This window comes from Anarrhichthys ocellatus, unplaced genomic scaffold, assembly GCF_004355925.1.
Source record: "Anarrhichthys ocellatus isolate YVR2014 unplaced genomic scaffold, GSC_Weel_1.0 scaffold5, whole genome shotgun sequence".
In the NCBI taxonomy this organism is placed as follows: Eukaryota; Metazoa; Chordata; class Actinopteri; order Perciformes; family Anarhichadidae; genus Anarrhichthys; species Anarrhichthys ocellatus.
Window position 1 is genome coordinate 11,635,399 of NW_022280035.1, and position 23,212 is coordinate 11,658,610.

Genomic DNA, 23,212 nt, shown 5'->3' on the forward strand with positions numbered 1-23,212 from the left:
ACAGTGTATAATCACTGCAAAGATCCCCAAAGAAGTCAGACTGAAACTACTCAATCATTAGAAGAGTAGTAAACAGTATAACAATATAGACATTAAATAAAGAGTATCACGTTTAATGGCTATACAACCAGCCAGTAAACAGCCCATCACATGATCAAGTTTAATCTGCAAACCAGTAAAACCACACTGGTGTTGACACAGAAGCACATGTTGACTTTTCACCCTTTAAAACAACTACACACCCTGGAAGATCCCACCGGGAACATGAGGCATTAGGTTACAGTAAGCTGTTACACCATATACTGCATAGCATGTAGATCACTATACAGTAGCTATAGGCACAAGAACATATATATATGTTACTTTGAAAAACTAAAATCTACATCAAGTATGAAAAAAATACCAACATAAATAGTAACTGTCGAATGCATTGAGTTGAAACATAGTCCTAAAAAAGAGACACGGACATTGTATTAATAATAATTAAATACAAAAATTGCACTTGAGAGAATGAACTTTGGTGGTGGGTAAAGTGTGTTGTGTGTGTGCATGGCAGTGTTAGCAGCTTGAAATGTAGTTATTGCACGTGTGGCAGTAATAGTATTTATACAGTTATCGTCCGTCTAGTGAGTTAAGTAGAAGTTAGATTATAAAACAATTGTTGTTGAGGTGACAGTTGTAAACCTATGGAGCTAAATCCAGGTCAAAAGTTTTGTTCATTTGAAAAAAAAATGTGAACCTGAAAGTTCAAGTTGTGGTCTTGAACATTGAAAAATACAGCAATGTATTCAAAATAAAAATAAGTGAATGAAAAGTTTTTTTGGGTTGAATATAATTTTGATTCAGTTCTGGAATTTTTTTGAATTCATTTCTTTTTTCATTTTTCACTTTCATATATATTTTGATATTTGAGTTCTTATATTTTTCAGTTTCAGATTTTATATTTTTTTCGGTTTCAAATCTTTTTTTCAGTTCAGGTCGTTGTTTTTCAGTTCAGACTTCTGACCCTGATCTAACGTGGGGGGCGTGGTATCAACTGAGAGGGGCGTGCCATCATGAGTGACAGCATAACAACGAACTTCCTCAACCACGTTGCCTTCAGGTAACGTGGTTGAGGAAGTCCAGACAACTGGAGCACAGTCACTATTTTGTAAACTACAACACCATGCCATGGAGCTTTATTGAGATGAAATACAATAAAATAAAATAACATATATGTTGGGCTGGCTTCTTGCCATTAACTTTGAACTTCTTGTCCTAACATATACATTTGACTATCGAATTTTAAATAACATTGTAGTATATAACTGGATGGATACCTTGCTAAAAATATTGATAAAGAACAACAATAATAATCAAGGAAACCTTGCAAATGAATGCAAAAATCACATGATGGAAATGATACTTCCAGGGAGTACAACGTTGACGACTGCTAACACCCTTAAACTACGCACTTTCTGCACCCAGGGATAATACATATTGAAGACCAGCGTTATTGACCCGTTTGGCCACAAGAGGGAGTTTAACTTTAGGTGAGCTCTTCTGTCAGCAGTAAACTAATGCAGGGCACATACATATGTTTTATTTATCACCACAGGTACAGAGATGTTTTCCTCTGTTTCTTTTTGAAAATATATGTTTCTGAGTTTATAAATCCATTGTGCAATGAAATTCGTTAGCATAGCCGTCATTCACCCCAGTTTAGTCTGCTGGTGTAGTTGCTATGGCAACAAGTGCCAACTGATGTTAGCCTACATTAGCTTAGCTTAATAAAAACGAGTAGCCATACTATTACAATTCGGCATTTGTTTACTAAACCAATTACAACTACCAACGGTCATACCTTCAAGGACCTTAATGTATTGTTACATACATAGTGTCAGATAACGACAAATAAAGACTAAACTGCCGCGGCAGCTGCAGCTTACAACAGGAAGTTGTAAGGATACTACGCTGCGTTCACAGTGGTGTGTGGAAGTGTGAAACGTCAGATATTAAAGTGTGGTAGTTGAACGGCCCAATATGGCATAGTTTATTGCTCTTTTACTGTGATTCGTGCCAAGTAGAGGCTAAAACAGCTTGCTAAACAGAATTTTGGCATTAGTGTAATCTTTTTTTACTTCCAATCACGTGACTATGGTGTATAGAAAGTGTTGAATCATAATTCTGAAGACCACGTGGTTGAGGACGGTCCTCTGCCCTCGTTGTTATGCTGTCACTCATGATGGCACGCCCCTCTCAGTTGATGCCACCCCCCCCGTTAGATCAGGGTCAAAAGTGAACTGAAAAAAAGATTTGAAACCGAAAAAAAAAAGATTTGAATCTGAAAATATAAAATCTGAAACTGAAAAATATAACAACTCAAATATCAAAATATATATGAAAGTGAAAAATGAAAAAAAAATGTATTCGAAAAAATTCCAGAACTGAATCAAAATTATATTCAACCCAAAAAAACTTTTCATTCACTTATTTTTATTTTGAATACATTGCTGTATTTTTCAATGTTCAAGACCACAACTTGAACTTTCAGGTTCACATTTTTTTTTCAAATGAACAAAACTTTTGACCTGGATTTAGCTCTAGTATGAAACTGGTAGCATCCTGTGTGCACATACACTGAGATTGAAGGTATCATCTTGTGTACAGTAGTTAAGCTTTTTTTAATAAAGAAAGGAACAATATTTATAGGCTTTTCAGTTTAGTTTTCAACAAACACATTTTAACCCAGTAACTAAACTTAGAGAGTATTTAATATGCATCTTAAAAGGGGATCTTTACAGTTGTCTTGCACAACATTTTATTTCTGCTTGTTCCAGAATTGTGCTTCAGTCTTCTTTATGGGCCTCTATGTGTGTGTGTGTGTGTGTGTGTGTGTGTGTGGTGACTTTCTTCTGTCTTTTTGACATTGGCAGTGTAAAGTGACTGGAGCGGTCGATTGACCCTGCGTAAATTGAAGGCATTTACAGGATGTGAGGGGGCCAAAGTGCTGGATCAGTGAAAACCGAGAAGACCTGCATCTCAGCTCTGCAGCCTGCTTGGACATCTTCAGCCTGCGAACACAAGACGTCTCCTTCCGCTGAAAACAGCACCCCAACTAATACCACTACTATATATGTTTCATACAACAAAAGGAATATCTCAGACTGATGTAACAATGTAGACTATTATTGTCGTATCGATGTGTAATGATAAGAGATATAGAATATTGGGTCATCCCATTTCTTTCATGTGTTGCAAAGCCACACATCCTTAACATTGAGCTTCAAGGGCCACATTTTCATCCAGTTTAATTCCGTTAATGTGAATACATATAGTTAAATTCCAATAAAAATATAAGTGAGCGAGTTCGGGCACAAATTAAAGAGGGCTGACGCCAAACTCAGAGATGATCACCACATACTCAAAATCAAAACAGACATTTCTCGGGGCTGTGTGAAAAGTGCAGGTCTTGCATAATTTATTGAGAAAGCTGTAATCTATCCATCCGTGTGTCCGTGCCTATGGCTTTGTGTACAGTCATTGATCATGCCGTGAATCCAGAAACAAGAGATTTCACAGCGCAGATTCCCCCGGAGCTCCACATCCAGATGAAGCGCTGAACAGCATCCGAGCTGTTTTTTTCTCCTGTGTTGTGAAAATGTTTGGACATGACGCGGTGCTCTGCCTTTAGTTGATGCCTTTTACTGTACAAACAGTGTCTTTTTACGCCCAAGTTGTGGCTGAGGTGACCGAGATCCCCGTTAACTGCGGATGTCCCTGACCAATTCAAGCGTCTTGCTGCTTAACGAGGTGGGTTGTTTTCAGCTTTCCTCTTCTTTCAGATCTCTTCGAGGTATTTTAACGAATGAACGAGAAGAAGGGGTTGGAGACCAATATGCATGCGTCGTGTAGCCTTTCATCACTGTCCCTTCAGACATAAACATGCAGTCGCGGTAGAAGCAGCTACCGATAATTAAATTAGGCTGGCTGACCTCACTGGGAATCTTTCACTTCGGAGAATAGGAGGCATGCGCTGGCACTGTCCGTCTGCCAGCAGCAATTAGGGACAGATGAGCTGCAGCGGGATGTAAAATGTTCATGATAAACATTTGGAGCAAAATAAAATAATTGGTCTGCTGGAGCAACAGATGAAAACAATCATCCAGCGCCGTGGGACTGCCCATGCTTTCACTTTATCTTTCATGACGCTATGACAGAAATGATTACAGTGTTGCTCCAGAATCATCTACGGTAATTACATTTAGGTTATAATAATCATTTTCTCACATAGCAAACATGCAGTCAGAGTGATAAAACAGTTGTTACTTATATCTGAATGAGAAGAAACCTTTATATTCCACTACTCCATATATAGAGGAATCAATCCACTGTCACCAACAACTCTCTCCTTCACTCCCGTAATATCAGTACACGTGAGACTGACGTATACCTGCATGCTTATGAGGCTTACTTTACATTATTCTGTATATTTTGTTTGCAACAGAATGTCGTCAGGAAAAGATTATTATTCACTAAAACTGTCTCAAGTGGAGCAATGCCACTGTAAAGAAAACAGTTAAAGGCTTGTTTGTTTGGGAAACACCAAATGATAAAGAGGGACATTTAGAGTTGGACTGTCCTCTGTAACATTGTTGTGTGTAATAGATAATGTAGTTGTAAATACAATATGCATGCACATGATGTAATCCATCTAAATGACTCTGAATTGTAATATCAGTATGTTTCCAAATGTAATAATTATCTCTTGATAATGTGATCCACTATTAGCTGGTGAATAGAATGAATAGCATTTTCTTCATATGAAGAAAATGTAGTGGGATGAAATAATAATGCAAATTTTATTTTAAATATATTTATTAGTTTTTTTTTGTGTGTTTGTTATGATGGTTGCTGACTTGCTTGCTTAAGCCTGACCATCCTGGCCATGAGATCAAGGGTTGACACGCTGTATAGGTCACTCTTTCCTGGAGGGCTGATTTATAGAAGACAGAGATAGAGAGAACGATCCTGTATTTTCCATAATGAACACAAATTGCTGAAGGTTGACAAACTGTGGCTCCCTTGTGAGATAATCTGTGATCCAGGACACCTTCGGGGCGTCCATCTGCACCTCCATGATCTTGTTTCCCTCCCAGAGAGTCTGGACTGTGTTGAAGGTGCTTGAAATGTCAAAGCACATGATTTTGACCGTGCTGCTAGCTTTTCCCAGCTGGGAAAAAGTCCTCTATGAGCTAGATGATTCGGTTCAGTGTGTGTTTGGTCGGCAAACTGCAGGGGGTCGATTCATTCTCTCTACACAAGATTCATCCGGTGTGTGGTAAAAGTCTCTCCAGCGTCATGTTGGAGCAGGTTTTGCACTTCACATTAAACATCTCCTCTTAAAAAACAAGCGGCAAATGACTTTTACTGAGGTATTGGATACATGGTTTAGAATGATATTGAGAAAACAGAAGTTACTGAGTTCTTTGAAAAATGAAGTATAAGCAAGAAAAATCTGACCTAATTTGTCAGATAGTTGATTTAAACAAATTTAGATTGTAGCATTAGACAGAAAACTGGAGTTTGGTGCATTTGGTTCAATTCTTTCCATAGCAATAGCTTGCGGAGTAAATGTGTGTTGTTGTTTCTTGTTGATACATTTCACTTTGTAAATAATGAACTGCTCAGTGAGCTAACCAACAACCCACCAGATATTACATAATGTGCATGTGTATGTGTGCTTTATCAGAGCAGAAAGCACTCTTGTCTGTGTGAAGAGCTGCTTGGTGACACTATCACTCACTTTACCGTCTGCTTACCTCCTCCCTCCTCTTGGTGTGCGCACTTCAAACAGGGATCAGGTCTGTGTTGGAACACATGCTGTACCCGCATGTCTGAACCCATCAAGTACCGTACATACTCATGAAAGGATTTGGCAGCAGCCAGGTGTCATCTACCTCCACTCAAAAATCAAAACGCAGCATCCCTGGTACCTTAAAATAGCCCCTCATCCATAATGCACCAGCAGCAGCTCTGCCCACAGAGGCGCTTCTTATGGGACAGACTGACAGACATCTGCACTCAATGCTTGGGTGCAGCTCCTAAAGCTGCTCTCTCTCTCTCTTGCTCCTGCCTGTCTCACGCTCAGCGCAAAGCACTGTGGAGTTTAACTTTCAAACCTTCATTCATTCATGTTTTATTCACATCTACTGCTCATGCAGAAGTCGAACGACTCTCTCTCTCTCTCTCTCTCTCTCTCTCTCTCTCTCTCTCTCTCTCCTTCTTTTCCTCCTCCGCCTCAGTGTTTCCTGCAACCTATCCTATGAATTATGAATCTCAGCTTTGCTGGAGATTTTCACACCAGCCATAGTCATGATTTTATGCTGTCAGACTGGTCTTTAGATGCATGTTGTGGATCTCACACTCTATCTAACGCACAACTTTCTGCTCAGAAATGAATTCATGAAGCAGCTATTCTTCTCTTGAAATGTTTAGTTGGTTTGGTAAGTTTTAATTTATTTGTATTTGTTTTACATCCACATCCATACATAGCCATGACATATACTGTACACTTGGCAGCTGAGCAGGTGTCAGAGTACAGCCAGCCATGACATCTAGCAAACACACTCGGTGAACAGAGGGCTACACTGGGACGCCTCCACATGTCGAACAGAGACAACTTACATGTCTCTCATATCCCCTCACCACCACCACACTTTCTCTAAACTTTTGGCTTTTTGACATGTTGAAATCCTTAGTGGCAGAAATAACAATGTGATAGGACTGTAGACATGGCTGAATTTCCTCTTTGAGATATTGTCTTTGTGTTTGTAAGGTACAGAACATGGTTGAAGATACCAGTGTCCACTTACTTGTTTGTACTTTTGGTCTGGGCTTGATATGTTAGTTCCAATCAAGGGACATTTTTATGATATTTTAGACAATAGAGAGCTTCCAACAGCTTCAGCGTGACATTGACTGCGTGCACAAAGCTATTTGCATAAATAGATATAGTTTCCTGACTTTGACTGGCCTGCCCAGACACCTGATCTCAACACCATCAAACACGTTTTGGAATGCAAATTGCTGTAAGCCATGACCTTCACCCACCCACCATCAGCACTAATGTGCAGGTGGCCGAATGGATGCAAATGCAAATCTCTGCAGCCAGGTTCCAAAATCATGTGGAAAGCCTTTCCAGAAGAGTTGAGGCGCCGTGTAATTGCCTGTGATTTTGGAAATCGATCAACAATCCCATATGGCTGTAATATTCACTTGTCCACATACTTTTGTTCATAATGAGATTCCGGATCTGACAGTGTGCATTGATTTTGCATCACAAAAGCATTGAGAAGAGATGTCATGTTGTAAGATTCAATCCCATCCAACATACCAAGACCCGGTAATCGTGTTCACCACAGTGATGTTCTGTCGTGATGGAGCCCTGAATGAACCTAAGATGCGGTTGCGATACAGAGTCCCATTGGACAGACGAAGTAGAGATGAAGGTAAGAGAGGGGAGCAGCAAAGAGGGTGGGAAGGATGATATGCAGAGCAGAGAGAGCCTCACTGACGTAGCCAAGGGTTGTGTACTGAGAGTGGTGGAGAATAAGAGAGGAGGGGGTTGTAGAGAAAGAGAGAGGGATAGACTGCTTACAAGCACGCTACAGTACACTTCAGTGTTACCCAAGAGAGAGAGCACACCATGACTGACTAGCAGAGAGAGCGAACACGAGAGACGGGGAGTGTGCTCTCCAACCTCTAACTGAGTAAGTACACCGCTATCTCCTCTGCATCTAATCTCTGCTGCAAATTGCATTGATGGGCCACGATAAACATGCTTTATTGAGTCGTACCTGATCAGACGGTGATGAAAGATGCAGGTTTACTTCAAAGAAACAGGAAATCCTTTCAACTCTGCTATTGGAATTTTGAGTGAAAGTTTAAGAAATGTGACTTGATGTATGCGGCTCTCAAAGAGGGGCATGGCAGAATTTCCATCTACATTTGGAGCGTTTTGAACAAATTTGCTCTTCACCGTCAGCACTGACATTTCTGTGGAAAGTCTGAGTTGCACTAAAGCAGAAAATGGCATTTAGTGCAGTTGTGTGACAGTCGTTGTGGGAAGCTGTGGGCATACTTGCAGGCGTTCATGCTTTCTCTGTAGGTGGGGGGAAGGAGTGCATTTGGGACCACTAGGCTTCCTGTGTGGGGTCAATTAAATACTGCATGAGACAGAGCACTAAAAGCCTATCCCGTGAGGAGTGGAGTGCTTTCTGTATGTGTGTGTGTGTGTGTGTGTGTGTGTGTGCGTGCATGCATATGTGTGTGTGTGGGTGTTGGCGCATCAGTGTGCAATGCCTTGATTAAATTTGATGAACCAGCAATGTTGAGATGACCAAAGATTCCAGTTCAGCTTCTGTTTGAGTTCCTGTTTAGAAACACTGCCTTTTTATTGTGTTTTACTTATTAAAGACGTAAGGATGTATACTCTCTCTCATTTATTCATCTGTTTGGCTGGTCTTATCTAGGACAACTCTCTAGTCTACCATTTTAAACATCTCCAGTTGATTCATTCGTTCTTGGCTGTAACATCTGCAATCTGTACACACAAATTACTTTCATTTTGATAAACCAACCCTGTTTAGTCACAAAAAAACCTTTACGATTCAAACTTGAAAGAAAGCACGTTGTTTTTAGATGTAAAGCTGGAATGCGTGAATATGTAGAGCACCATTACATATTGATAAGTCTGACATTCCCTCAGTTAGCTCAGCCCACTAGCCAAGACGCACCAATTAGGCATAACTGAAACATTAATCAGGTCAGCATGTAACAAACACATCTGATTTAATGAAGGATGCAGCAGCACTGTGCCATTATGTTCTGTATTGTGGGCACACAGCTTTATGTGGGTTAGTTCTAGCCTCTCTGCACTTTGAAGCAGTTTGGTGAAGTCAGGTTGAGGGATCCCGGGGGGGATAACAGCCTAAGTATGCACAGCGTATGCCTGCAAGGCCAAGTCGACAGTGGGGATGAAATATAGAGATTCCTGCCTGGAACCGCTGCGTCCTGCTCCTCTTCCTCCACTAGCCATCTTCTCTGTCATCATTACATTGTCCTCAGTGCACCAGTAACATTTCTCTTTGCGGTTGGCTGATACAAGATGTGTCCAATTGTTAAACCTCTGTCCTGGCTGCTGTCAGTGGGAGGACTTTGTGTGTTTGGTGAGAAAGCAGTTGCGTTACGTGTGTTGAAATTCTTTGGAAGAGTTTATTTATAGGTTGCCAAGGGCTCATTACAGTCAGGGAGAAAGTTTCCAGAGGCAACATTAGAGCAGGAGGAGGGTGGAGCTGCTCGGGACAAGAGGGAGTATCAATCTGGGAGGCTTTCCTATTGATCCACTCTGCCCTACTCTGGTTGCACTGGCTCCGGATGATCCACCTCTGCCTGTAATGCTGCCTCAGCTACCACTGCACACAGATCGTAAAGGTGCATCTTCACAAGTCAAAAGGCTGGAGACATGGGCGGGTGACTGCAAAGCTTCTGTGCTTAAATCTGCCTATTTGTTGAGGAAATCTAGAACTCTGTCCTCTCCGAAGTGCACTTTCACAAGCCACTGAGTTCCCAGTTGGTGCAGAGCTTCTCAGCTGCTTACAGTAAAAGAGTGTGGTGGTGGCACTGGGTGGCTCTGCGGTGCTCAGCAATAAAATAAATAAAAGGGCTCAGTATCAAACCGAAATACTTTTTTGCTACCAACTGAAATGTGTCTGTAGCAGAACCAGTGAGTACATATAAAACTGTCTTCTCTGATCTTTAATCAGATATTTAATACCAATTCTGCCTGGATTACATTTTATTGCCTAGATTAGATTGTAGATTAGATTGTACATTTAACATTTGAGAACCTTGGTTTCTTTTGTTAAAAAAACAACAACTTTGAAATAAAAAATTGTGTTTATCCCTCAAAGTAAAGAATTGAAAGAAAGTATTATTAGAATCAAAACTCAGTTATTGTGTTGGTACTTGTTTCTAAAAGAATAGCCATTCTTCAAGATCATTTACTTGTGTAATCATGTGCTCCTTTTTGCCTCGATTGTGAAGGCCTGTGTAAACTTTGAAGGAAAGCTAAAAAAAGAAATATTATGAAGTACACCTGCATCACATTACCAGGAGGATTGAACAACACTAGATGTAATATCATCCTGTTAGAGAGAAGGAGAAAAAAAACACATCATTGCTGCAAAGAATGAATACATGCTGCAGACTGAGCAGAGACAAACCTCAGTGGCTGTCTCTTCTTGTTCTCCATATAGTTCACATTCAGATGGGCTATCTGGCATCAGTGAATATAGCTGAGCCAGTCTCAAATCTGCTTTGCTCTTTCTTGAGGGAATTCATCAAAACTCAGTGAACTTTGACAATCCCCCACTATCCTCTCCCCACTGCCAACCCCAGTGTGTGATGTGAGGAGGGGAAGGAGAGGAGAGCTATATTTAGACCGACTGAACAGCAAAAAATAATAAAAAAGAAAAGATTCTTCTGTTAATCTCTGGTCCTATTGTTCTAATGTAGTGGCTGTCTTCCTCCCTCTGCCTTTTTTTTTCTTTGTACCTCTGTTTTCTTCACGCTCTTTCACCTTTTCCCCTTGTCTTTATCATTCTGTCTCCCTCTCTTTAATTCAAGTTGATGACCTTAAACAGCTAACACAGGACATGATGCACATTTATAAAACTCAATGTCCCGGTGTTTAAGTTCTCCCTGTCTTGCTCCATCAGTCTAATTTGCTATTCAGGTGTGTTTCCTCCTTTTTTCTGTTTCTGGCAGTCTCTTTTTGTTTCTTGTGTTTTCGCTCCCTCTCCATCTTTGCATTCCTCTCCCGCTGGTTGAAAAGCTGTTACTCAATGGCTGCTTCATGCACGACATGATGAAAACAGTCGCCCTATCTTCTCAGCTCCAGAGGCATCCGAGAATGCTAGTTGCTCTGACTAAAATAACATGTGTGTGCATGTGTTTGTATGCTTGCCTCCCTTTAATTTCAAAAAGCCATGTAGAAAAATAGCCCTGAGATATTCTTTTGCTGAAAGCCCTGGTGGAGTGCACTTAATTATTAAGCAGTCAAAGTTGAATGAGGGTGAGAGAGTGCATGCTGCCAGCATAATGGATGCTAAAGTAGGGTCCTCAGTGCCTGAGGCAACCTGGAGAGAAGGCATGCTGAACCCGGCTTGCAGGAACGACAATTCTTGTCTCCTACAATAGAGACCTCTCTGTTGTCTGATTAAGACATCTGATGGACTGTAGATGGCTGCTTGCTGACTCACCGCTGCATTTCTCTTCTGTAGGCTCATGGATCACCTTCCTGTCAGGAGGATGGTGCAGGGCAGGCAAACAGGCAGGCGGCACAGCCCTTCCTCTCCTCTCCCTCTTTTCATTTCTCCATTCATGTCCTCTTCTCATTCTGTCTCCCGGGTCCTCGGCTAACTTCACACCCTTTTTGTAGCAGTCACCTTTAAAGGAAAGAGATGGCAGAGGAATGACAATTACAGTCTCCGTTGTCTTTAGAAGTTCTATCTGGGCCAGTGAAAAATTATACTCTGCAGTGTGAGAGAAAACACCAGACCAGCCTGGTTGATTTTATGTTACGTTTCCAGGCTCTTTTAAAGCAGAACATAAGAGAAATAAAAGGAATGTATTAATGTGATGCTGGAAGGGGATACGTGAGATTTGTGGCGTGGTGGGGCGACTCAGGGGAGAGGAGAGGAGAGGAGAGGAGAGGAGAGGAGAGGAGAGGAGAAGAGAAGAGAGGAGAGGAGAGGAGAAGAGAGGAGAGGAGAGGAGAGGAGAAGAGAGGAGAGGAGAGGAGAAGAGAGGAGAGGATGCATGAAACCAGAGAAAAGCTCCCTTTCTTGCCCGGATACTGGCTCGAAGCTGAAGAAACCTACTGTACTGTACCAGTATGCCAGCATGTATACACACCAGTGCTGCAGTCGGGGCATCAATTTTGTATAGGAAATGGCTGTTGAGGCAGCGCAGCAAACGTCAGCTGTGAAGCACTTGGGCAGAGCGCGCCTCCCTCTCTCTCTCCCCCCTGTAACCACGGGCTGAGGGGAGGAGGGTTCCGCCTTTTCTGTGCAATGGGGGAGAAGAGAGCGCTGGCAGCAGAATCATGTCTGCCTCCGACTCGAGCGCTACAGGACTCATCTGTAACAAGGTACGCTGTTGATGCTCCCCTCTTTGTTTAATCACTCTGCATGCAAACTCAGTCTCTTCATTCATGAGTCCCCTGTCTGTCTGCTCTGAGACGTCCTCTTTCTGTTTTTCTCTTCCCCTCCCCTCTCACTCTTGTCTCAGCAGAAGTCTATTCCTGTTCACTCACTTTGCCAGCATTTCTCCACTTCTCTATTCCCTCCCTCTTTCTCGTCTTCTCTGGACATACAGTACAGCACACATACAGTTTGTCTCTCTCTATCCCTACTCTCTATAGTCTACTTTACAGCTTTACATTGAACCTCACTGGGAAGCCCATCTGTTGAATGTCATGGATTGTGACAGTTATTTTGTTTAAGTCCTATCTCCTGTCTTTTTATGAACTAATTTTACTACTATCTGTCCACTGTAACTCCACAAGGAAATACTTTGTGTGGAAACACAAATAGCAATTTTTTTATTGAAAAAGTAAAGCCCTTCAAAATCTTGCAATAAGCATGACAATTATAATTTGTATGTTGTTGATGAGGAGGATCTGTTTTCCCTCTAGTTCTGTTGGCTCTTCAGCGACAAGCATTGTAAAAACCTCACAGGTACAAACATGTATACATTTGGCTTTCACATTCACATGACTCTGACTGAGAAACAGTAAAGCTCAGACGCATGTGTCAGCTTTACTAATGAGTTGACATTCTACATAGTTATTAGCTACAATATGAGAATATCAGGCATTTATCACACAGCTGAAAGGCTCTCAGGAAAAGAGAGAATGAGTAACAGCAGCAGAGGCCTCGTCATCTTGAGATTCTGTAACTTCCCACAAATCTTTTACACATTTCACAACTCCCTGCCATTAAATTAAACCACCGACTTTTCTGTCACTCTTTGTATTAAAAGCTCAGACAGTTCATCTCTTAAAATAGTGGCATGTAATGTGAGTAGTGGGGTGAGAGGGAGCGATGCACTATGGTGAGAAATCTCTTTACATATCAGGTGATGTTATCAATACAGTGATGCCTACACTGCTGTCAGGAGTGGAGGCTGTGATAGCTTTGAGAACATCATGATTCAAACATGTAAACATGTTATCCTTAATATCGGATTCCTTGCATCTGCAATTGAAACTCAAAAGCAAAAAACAAAAATCAGAGAATTTAGCTTGTTGGGAATGGCTGCAAAGTTGCAGTAAGCAAAGCGGTGTGATGCTTACAAAGGATTTTGGGATCTGGACAGTAACAAAGAGAAAAGGACTTTCCCTCCTATGCTTGAAGTTTAAGGGAATGGCTTTTACTTTTCTCTTATTGGTCTTTTTGTTATTCATATAGGAATATTCACTTTAGTCCATCAAATCTAAATGTGTAACATTATAGAAGTGTGTTCAGTGTACAGCAGGTGAAGACAATGTTTAGATATTTTGCGATAAAGAGACTCTCTGCCCTTCAGAATATAAATTCTCTTAATCCGTTCATCTGCAGAGCTCCATGTGTGCTTTAATTAGGTTTTGTTTCTTCTGCTGGCAGACTCTTCAGATTCTGCTCCACCTCTGGCAGCCTTTGATATTCAAATGAAATCCACAAACTCTGCGCTGGATTCAGCAAAAAAATTGTTTGTTTTTTTTGTGGCATGGGATAAAGCAAAAGAGGGATGAAAATGGTGGGCAGGAGTGAAGAGACAGGTAGGGAAAAAAGGTAAGAGAAGGATGACGTTGTTGAGCTATATTTATCTTATGTGGGTGCTCCTGTCTGGTATGTGAGGAGGCTTCCAGTCCTGCACCCAGCTGGGACTGCAGCCACCGGGGAAGAGCAGGATGCTGATGGAGTGAGAGGACAAATGTAGGATCTGGTGAGGTGAGCTTTGTGAGGGTTTTCTCTGCAGGGAAGTTTACATGTTTATTAAAGACGGCAGCAGGTTCTGAGGGTTTGTTATTTTCCATTACAGTGTTCCATAGAATAGAGGCTGCTTTTGCTTTTGTGTTCAGAAATTTGAACACAAAAGCTGATGATTGCTTTCTTAAAGAGTAAGAGTTGTGCTACGTGGCAATAAACGTTGAACTGAGCCTCTTTTGGAAAAGAAATCCAATGGTGTACAATAGTATGTCTGTTAAAGGAGCCCAGTCTACTGGAGGCTACTGAGGTGTCTTTTCCAGGAGGGACCTGGTTGACGCGTTGGTTGTAACCCTAAGTTACAATACATTACCAGTGATGTGCGTTGCGTTAAATACAACATTTACAGACACGCTCTTCTTTGTAAAATTAGAGTCCTTTTATTTTGCTTTGCCGTGCATCAACGTAAACCCAGTCCATTTGCTTACACCGACAATCGAACACACCATTTGCAAAATGACATCAAAAACTGTTACCGCCACAGCGGTCAAAACCCTTTGCCCTTCTGGGGTTAAACACCAGAAGAAAACAGTGATTTCAGTATGTATATACCTGAGCCCAGGATGTTAGTACAGCGCCACCCAATGTATACAAAGAGAATAACATTTCTGGATATTTCCAACCCCATATTTGGCTGACATGTCCACTGAGTGAAAGACAGTTAGTCTGCAACTGATTATCGTTCTTAAATGCCAGGTTGTTGCTACCATCTCTCAGGAGATGCAGGGTTGCACCTAAACATAAATCAACAGTTGAGGAGGCAGCAGGAAGTGTTCAATGATTCATTGTCGAAATAAACTTTATGTTTTACACGCTTGGCGCAAGTTCAAATCTGGTACACCAGACCGTTCAATAAAAAAATTCAACAAAGTCATTTTTTTCATGTTGATCAGCACAACTTTCCAACTAATGTATTTCAATCGGATGTATCTTTCGTGCATGCACCACGTCTTTTGGGACGACATTACGCAACAAAACCACATAGTAAGGTTTAGATAAACACTCAAATAGTAGTTTCGTGTTTGAAAGTCCTACATTTTGTTGGACCCATCCACCTCCCAACCCACCCACCATAAGAGGTCTTTGTCGATATTTGATACTACGTCACTACCTCTGACAGTTGTATAGTCACATGGACGCGTTTCATTCATGTGTCCAACATTAATAAGGGTCGGAATTGACTTTCCATTTGAATTGTTTTTGTGCTGAGTGACACGCAAAACAATTTCAAATTTTGGATTTCAATTTTGTGACTATATCTCAAACTGCTTTGAGGCTGGGCCAATTAACACATTTCTTTTTTTGTATTCGGACATAAATTACATCACGTGGATTCATTCACACGCAAACAAATTCAGAACACAAACTGAAAACATAAAATTTGACCTGATTTATTTTGTGACCCAACTCCTACATCACATCTTTGATGACACAGACCAATCTGGAGTCCAGAAAATGGATGAAAAGATGGATTTTGTAGCATTATCCTGCATTATCAGTACTCTTGTCAGAGTTGTGTATTAGTAGGTTTCTTTCTGGATCTTTGCCAAAATCTGGTGTGCCTGGCTGAGTGGATAAATAGACTACAAGCACTGTGCTGGTTGTTGGTGTTGTTGCAGTACTTACACTCATGTTCCCCTGAGACGGCCGCTTTGAAAAGCTGCAGGAACTTGTCATTGCTAGTGAGATCACATGGCTTCAGGAAAGGACAGGCAGGTTCGGAAACAGGTTGAACAAGGAGAAGGTAATGGGAGACACAGAGGGAGATGTATCTGTTAGGACCTCCATCTGAGATACTTTTACATTTACTATACCATGAGTAATTCTGAGCAAACAGCTGCTACGGTGTTGTGGTTGCTTTATCTCCTCTCTGCTTGGACTGCAACAGTTATTTCCCTCCACTCCCATCCTCCTTTCTTTCAGGGTTCAGCCGATTCCTACACTAGTCGACCCTCGGATTCCGACCTGTCCCTGGAGGAGGACCAGGAGGCGTCTCGGCGTGAAGCCGAGCGCCAGGCTCAGCTGCAGCTAGAGAGAGCCAAGGTGAGAAATGTCAATGCTCATCTTTAAATTCACCTTCAGTTCCTGAGGAGCCGCTTTTAAACGGCTGAGTCATGTGAAAACTCAGAGGTTGCTCTAAATAGACCAATTTAATCTTAGATTCATAAAGATCTACTGACTCTTGGGGCAATGTTGGGCTATATAGATAAAATTGACTTATCTTGTCTATAGATCCAAAATTAAACTTCTGACTAAAGATTAAAGGCAATGATACTATTGTCATATCTAATTTGTATATTTTTTACTTTTTTGTCTGTTAACAGTCCAAACCAGTAGCATTTGCAGTGAAAGCCAATGTGAGTTACTGTGGGGCCCTTGATGTAGATTGTCCAGTCCAAGGTGCTGCTATTAACTTTGAATCAAAAGACTTCCTGCACATAAAAGAGGTGAGAGGCGTTCCGCATTAAGATTAGCGTGTCGTATGCAAGACTTTTGTTACTAAACTTGATCCATGTCAACACATTTTGCAGCATTACTCCTGAGTCGTAAAAGGTGTGTTTCACTCTCATGCAGAAATACAACAATGATTGGTGGATTGGTCGACTGGTGAAGGAAGGGGCGGACATCACTTTCATCCCGAGCCCGGTCAAACTAGAAGCCATGAGGATCGAACAAGAGCAGAAAGCAGCAGCAAGGTCAGAGGTCACACAGCTCTGATTGATCTCTGGCCGAATCCCAATGTCCCCTCTAAGGCCCTGAACCCTCAGGGACTTAACTGATGTCACCTGGTAAATGGTGGAGTGTGAGAGGCTGCAAGGGCTTGAAATGGTATAAATATGAATGGAACAGCACTTTGCTGCGACGTATCACGTTACAACGACAACATCATAACATTTAATGTAAAATTTATTTTATATTTTTCACTCCCTGATTTGAACATCCTCCAGGCTCTTTCCTAAAGAGACATGAAGGAGGTCATTTTAAAATAATGTATTTATTTGTTTTTGTCAGTACAGCTTCAATAACAAAATAAAAGAAATAGTTGATGAATAAACCAGGTGTGTAATATAGTCCTCTGCTAGCATGTGTTTTTATGTACTATCTTTAATCCTTAGTGTTTCTGTGTAAATGTAATATGCCAGGCTGAACACCCATGTGCCGTTCTCATTTACCTTTTTTTTTTTTTACGTCTCCAGCCTCCACTGGTAACCCTGTGTTTAATGCAACATTGCTATGAATTGTGGGTAATTCCCAAAGGCAAAGTCTACAGAAATGCAGACTTACAGAAAGTGGTCATAAAGGGCTCAAAATGTCTTCACAAAAGCCTTCAAACACACAACTGTCTTTGCGGGAACTCGAGATTGGGATTGGGCCTCTGTTATCACTCCTCTACTTGACTTTGTATCTGTCTTTCTGTCTCTCTGCATTGCCCTAATTTCACCAGCTAACTGTCTCACACACTCTTTGAAACTTGTTTATTTTTTGGGTTTTGACGTAACTAGTTCTTGCTCATGTGTTGCTCTGTTTGGGAAGTCGTTCTTTCTAAATTGCCTCCTGAGGGGATTCTCGCATAATGAAGCTTTGCATTATGTTGCTCCACAGGAAAGGAGGGAACGCTTCATCTGGAGGCTGGAGGTCCACCCCGCCATCTGCAGGTAAGTGGGACTGCAGGAGGCTGCTGCTGTGTCTGTCTGCTCTGCCTCACGGGGTCAGATTTACATACAGGGCTACTCATGGGCTAAAAGGTTCACTTTTAGAAGAAATGTGCGTGTTTGACTTTGGAAACATAGTTTGTTAGTTTCCCTCCAAAATGTACATACAAATTAAGAAAGGATACTTTTTTGAACGGCCACAGTGTAACTGTACTTTTCTACTCTTAGGGAGCCCTGAAAGTGAAATATTTTCTCCTAAAGGAATTACTTATTGCCACTTATTGGCTTTTGTCCTCCTTGTTTAATGATCGTTTTGTTTATTCTGAAAGCCAAACAGAAGCAGAAACAGGTATGTTTTCCATTGGGCCTCTTCCTTATTAATTATTCAAAAACACCATCAATTATACTGCTACACTCGATGCATTTCTATGGCTCTGTACATGCAGAGCAGCTACTATTTGTTAGCAAAATGCATGTGTTATTCCAGTAAATTCACTTCAACATGTTATATATATTCCACCTCCAAACCCTGTCTGTGCTTGTGGCATGTGCAGACTGAACATGTCCCTCCGTATGATGTGGTCCCTTCCATGCGGCCAGTGGTGTTGGTGGGGCCTTCGCTGAAAGGCTATGAGGTGAGACAACCTTTAAAACTGCTTTTCCGTTTGGTTCTGGTTATTCAAGTCTTGTCTCGTGTTTGGAGTAATTACAAGGATGTTGTTGGAATTGGAGCAGCTGCATTGGAGCATATTGCTGTCAGCCACAGTGTCTCTTTTCATGCTACTATTCATAGACTGTGCATCTCTGGCTTTAAGTCACTGACCAAGTAAAAATACCACACATCTGGAGCTTATAACATCTGAAAAAGGGGTATTTTCTTACCGTAGACCACTTCATACCACTAAATTGATTACTTTCAGGCTATATTCTTGTGTTTTAGCATGGCTCAAGGGATGGCAATGTGGGTCAGTCAGCCCTTTGGTTCAGATTGAAATATCTATCAGATAGATGAAATGACATGAAATGTTGTGGAGACATCCATGGTGACAGCAAATCCTACTGACTTTGGTGGTCCCCTCACATTCATGGCCCTTTTTACTCTAGCGCCAACCTCAGGTCAGGATTTTAATTTGTCTAGCACTTTGGTTTAAGACCAAACACTCTCAATTTTGATATTAGCATTTAGTTCAAAGCACTGCTGTGAATAAGTACATCCTCACAGAGCCACTAGCATGTATTCTTTTTGTTTGTTATTAAAACCAATAAGTAGTTTTAACTTCATGCTGTGGTTTTTAAGATGGGTATTTACTATTATTTTAATAGACTTTGATTACTATTAATACCAGCCATATATAGCTCAGTCGCTAGTCTTTTCTTTGTGCGCCTATTATTGGTTGTTCAAGTTTAATCTGAACTGTAGTGTCTGATCCAGTATGGACTTGCCTGGTTTGATCTAAGGGGAATCACTCACGCCTCCATTATCCCATTAACACTGATACTAAACACCACAGTAACATCCTGATGAAATTACAGCACACACAACAGGAATCTTAGATCCATTTCGAGGGATGCAGGACAGCATGCATGCCCCTTTACATTGGCTACTGTCTGTGATAGTCTCCTGAACTCTCTGTAACACATATGGGATGAGATAAATGAAAACACATTGCAGTTAAACTCGATTAATCTTCGAAAATGTCAATTTCGAATGAATCTGCGGATGAATATGCTGAAATGTGATGCGTGTAATTGAACACAATGTCTATGTGCTTCGACATTTTTGCTCTGCCTCGCTCTCTCCTCTATGATTGCGCAGGCTGTGTGCCAAGCCGTTTACTTTGTGTGTGTGTGTGAAATATTTATGCATCACTCTGGTGATGTGCTTTGGGGATGCTCCAGTGGTGAATGCCAGCCTGCCTCCCTTTCTCTTCCACTCTCATTCTCTTTTTCTCTGCTTTTTCTCTCTTGTGCATAGTATTATTTTCGGTTGCTCACTATTGTTCTCTCACAGCTCACCAGCCTCTCTCTCTCGCTCTCTCTCCCTCTCTCTCTCTCTCTCTCTCTCTCTCTCTCTCTCTCTCTCTCTTTTTCTTTCCTCCATGTCTCTGTCACATCACGGACACCACTGTACACTTCATTCCTTATCCTGAAGGCCGTCCATTTTTCAGGATTGTTTGAAAATAGACTTCACTTCCTCGCAGTGCCCATGCAAACACACACTATTTCTCTCCATGTCATCCCAAGATATCCCTTACCCATATAATGGAAGAGAATAAGCTCTGCTTATCTAATATTGTTTTTCCACAAAAAAAAAATGTAACTACTGGAAAAGGGATGTCTCTTACTTCACCAGTGAGTTCATTCTCAGTGTGTGAGCATTAGGGGCTGTACTTTCCCCAACACACCGAGTAAATTACATTTAAAGAGGCAAATTCCCTCCCCTTCCAGTGTCCACCGTGGGAGCCCAATTCAAAAGATAGTTTTGCAAGTTAAGAAAGTTGCAGTTTGTAATGGGTTTGTTGTAGTACCATTTAGTTTTCTGTGAGCTGAAACCGCTCACATCTCTTGTCTCTTACAATGTCAGTCACCAACACGGCCGTTAGCTAGCTAGGAAACTTCACCATACTCAATGCACAAATGTAAGATTATCTTACCTGATGTTTGCAATGATGTAAGATGTGAGCAAGACTCGTAACTTGTACACATTTTTTTCTGAAATAAGGTACCATGGTGGGGGGCAGGACTTCGCATCTCTAATGGACCATGACTGGCTCCAGACCATGTAGACTAGTTGTTATCTGTACGGTTAAGTCACATATCCTACTGGTACATCTGTGTGTAAAAGTGAGAAAACAGCCTTGTAGTGTCAAACTCTGCACATACATCATCCTGTACAGTGAAGATTAAACATCCAAGTGAAGAAACAACAAGCAAATCACATTTCTGAGGAGGACTTGGTCTCCTTTCTATCTGTGCTGACTCATTTTCCCTCACGAGGAATGTAATTGTTTTAACAATGAAAGATACTCTGATACGGTCTTTGCTGTCTAACTGTGCTTAAAAGTGTGTGTTCTCATGTGACTGCATGTTAACTATGTACTCGTTTTGGCCGGATGTTTCTTGTAAAATGACAACATATTAATATCACAAATATTAGTTCTGCCTAACACTCGACAATCAAGACGACACTTTACATTAGGCCAGTGTTTAGTATTCTTAAGTCTCATACAAACATTTGATACGTGATTTATAACACTATAATGTGCTTGTAAGCAGATATAAGTAAAGACTATATGACTCCTCCTGTGGGCACATAAGTGGAGGCTGCATCCTAAATAAGCAGACTTGAACTAAAGTGTTACCAAAATCAAAAGTGAATGAGAAATATAAGTAATAATGTCGGGCTAATTGTGTGTGTACAGGTATATATTTCATAACACCAGTCTCTCCTAACTTCTCTCCCTTCTTCCTTATCTGTTTCCTAGGTAACAGACATGATGCAGAAAGCCTTGTTTGACTTCCTGAAGCACAGATTTGATGGCAGGTGGGTACGTCTGTCTGTGTTGCTCTTCTGCAGCTGCAGCTCAGTGTATAGTAACACTGTGACCGAGCTACAGAGCTGTTCGTGGATTCTGCCTATCACCATGATGATGATTTATTTTTAGCTGCAAGAGTGTACAAGTTCATCTCATCTTTTGAAATGGAACAGTTGTGGACGTGATGCGATAAGACGCTTCTTCTTTAGGATCTCTATTACACGGGTGACTGCTGATCTATCACTGGCGAAGCGCTCGGTGCTGAACAAGAAGGCCATAATGGAGAGATCCAACACGCGCTCCAGTCTGGGTGAGTGCGAGAACGTTGTCTGTGATCCTTTGTTGCTAAATAAAGATGAATACCTGCTAAGAATAGATATGTCCTCTCTCTCTTTAAAGTTGAGTTTGTTCTCAACTCAAGTAAGTGATCTCATAAAACTCCTCATCTTTCTTTGGTTTGTTGACAGCCGAGGTCCAGAGTGAGATAGAGAGGATCTTTGAACTGGCCAAGTCTCTCCAGCTGGTCGTCTTGGATGCAGACACCATCAACCACCCAGCACAGCTCCTCAAAACTTCTCTGGCTCCCATCATTGTCTACGTCAAAGTCTCCTCGCCTAAAGTAGAGCACCCCCCCCCCCCCCCAAATATTTATATGTACATGTATATGTATTATACACATAAACATTTAATACTTTTATTTTTGTTGTTAATTCGAGCAACTCAAAACATTTGCTGGTTCCAACTTTTCCAATATGAGGATTTGCTGCTCTTCTCTGTTTTATGTCACTGTAAACTGAATATATTTGGGTTTTATACCTTTGGTCAGACAAAACAAGATATTTCGAAGTCACATTTGATTCTCAGAACTCAGTATTCTTTGTCGTGTTACACTTTGACCACATTAAAAGGAGATTGAAAGAGCGAAGACTATGTTCAGATTTCAGATGTTATGCCACGATGCACTGGCTTCGTACGACTAAATAAAAGAAGAACATTTTGAGAAATTAAATTAGAACCGTGCATTTGATAACCTTCACTTCTTGGATTTTGTCTTTTTTTAACGGCTTGACTCTTTTTGTCTCTTTCTCATCTCACAGGTCCTTCACAGGCTGATCAAATCCCGAGGGAAGTCACAAAGCAAACACCTCAACGTCCAGATGATGGCAGGGGACAAGCTAGCACAGTGTCCACCTGTATGTCACTCTGCCTCTATAAATATATGATTAAAATGCTCAGAAAAGGATTTTTGCAAAAAGAGCTGACATGCATACAGTGATCTTTTATGGACACTGAGTGATGTAACTCTCATATTCCTATCTTTGACTCATTAGGAGATGTTTGATGTCATCCTGGATGAGAATCAGCTGGAGGACGCATGTGAACATCTTGCAGAGTACCTGGATATTTACTGGCGTGCTACTCATCTCCCCTGTTCTGCCCCTGTTAACCCCTTACTGGACCAAAGTGTGATTACCCCACCCTCAGCTAACTCCAGCCAACAAGTAAGACAAACACACAACTGCTGCTTTCATTAACGTTTTGGCTGCATCATTAATCACAACTTTACTGGCTTCTTTGTGTTTTCTTCAGTTTTCTGAGACTCAAGAGTTGATAGAATGATCACCACCACAGACATAGCTGAGGTAGAACAGTATTTCCCTGTCTTACTCTTGTGAGCTTTACTCTTTTGCAACTCATTTCTGGTAGTGTTTCCTGTCATGAAATGTTCCCCCTGCTCCACTGCAGGAAGCTTGTGCTGTCGGCCGGGGTCAGACTAGGAGGTCATAGAGCACAGGGACCAGGGCGCCACCAGGGGGCAGCAGCAGCCCTCATCTCTCCAAAGCCAGCCAGCACCTTCTCTGGCCAAACCTGGGGCAAAGAAGAGAACAAGAGCAGAGTACAGAGAGAGAGAGAGAGAGAGAGAGAGAGAGAGAGAGAGAGAGAGAGAGAG

The 23,212-nt window shown here is 41.4% G+C and overlaps 1 protein-coding gene across 3 annotated transcripts; it reads left to right on the forward strand.

Annotated features, from left to right (window-relative positions):
- Positions 1-3,563: 3,563 nt before the first annotated feature.
- On the forward strand, positions 3,564-23,195 carry cacnb3b (calcium channel, voltage-dependent, beta 3b). Of its 3 annotated transcripts, none has more exons than XM_031845218.1 (14): positions 3,564-3,792; positions 15,996-16,115; positions 16,397-16,519; positions 16,647-16,768; positions 17,676-17,728; positions 18,055-18,074; positions 18,280-18,360; positions 21,211-21,269; positions 21,471-21,571; positions 21,729-21,880; positions 22,359-22,454; positions 22,593-22,763; positions 22,852-22,904; positions 23,008-23,195. In XM_031845218.1, exons 1-13 carry the CDS (start codon positions 3,754-3,756, stop codon positions 22,879-22,881), a joined length of 1,167 nt encoding a protein of 388 aa, XP_031701078.1. In that variant the 5' UTR covers positions 3,564-3,753; the 3' UTR covers positions 22,882-22,904; positions 23,008-23,195. The 3 variants fall into 3 exon arrangements, with proteins under 3 accessions (XP_031701078.1, XP_031701077.1, XP_031701076.1); XM_031845217.1 differs by lacking the exon at positions 3,564-3,792 and adding an exon at positions 11,788-12,193; XM_031845216.1 differs by lacking the exon at positions 3,564-3,792 and having other exon boundaries at positions 11,788-16,115.
- Positions 23,196-23,212: the final 17 nt, after the last annotated feature.

Bases quoted from the DNA above. Each gene is read 5' to 3' on its own strand.
- cacnb3b (XM_031845216.1), top strand. From the start codon at position 15,888: ATGAGTAATTCTGAGCAAACAGCTGCTACGGTGTTGTGGTTGCTTTAT. The intron at 16,769-17,675 runs GTCAGAGGTCAC...GTTGCTCCACAG, and splicing joins GAGCAGAAAGCAGCAGCAAG to GAAAGGAGGGAACGCTTCAT. The intron at 17,729-18,054 runs GTAAGTGGGACT...TTATTCTGAAAG, and splicing joins GTCCACCCCGCCATCTGCAG to CCAAACAGAAGCAGAAACAG.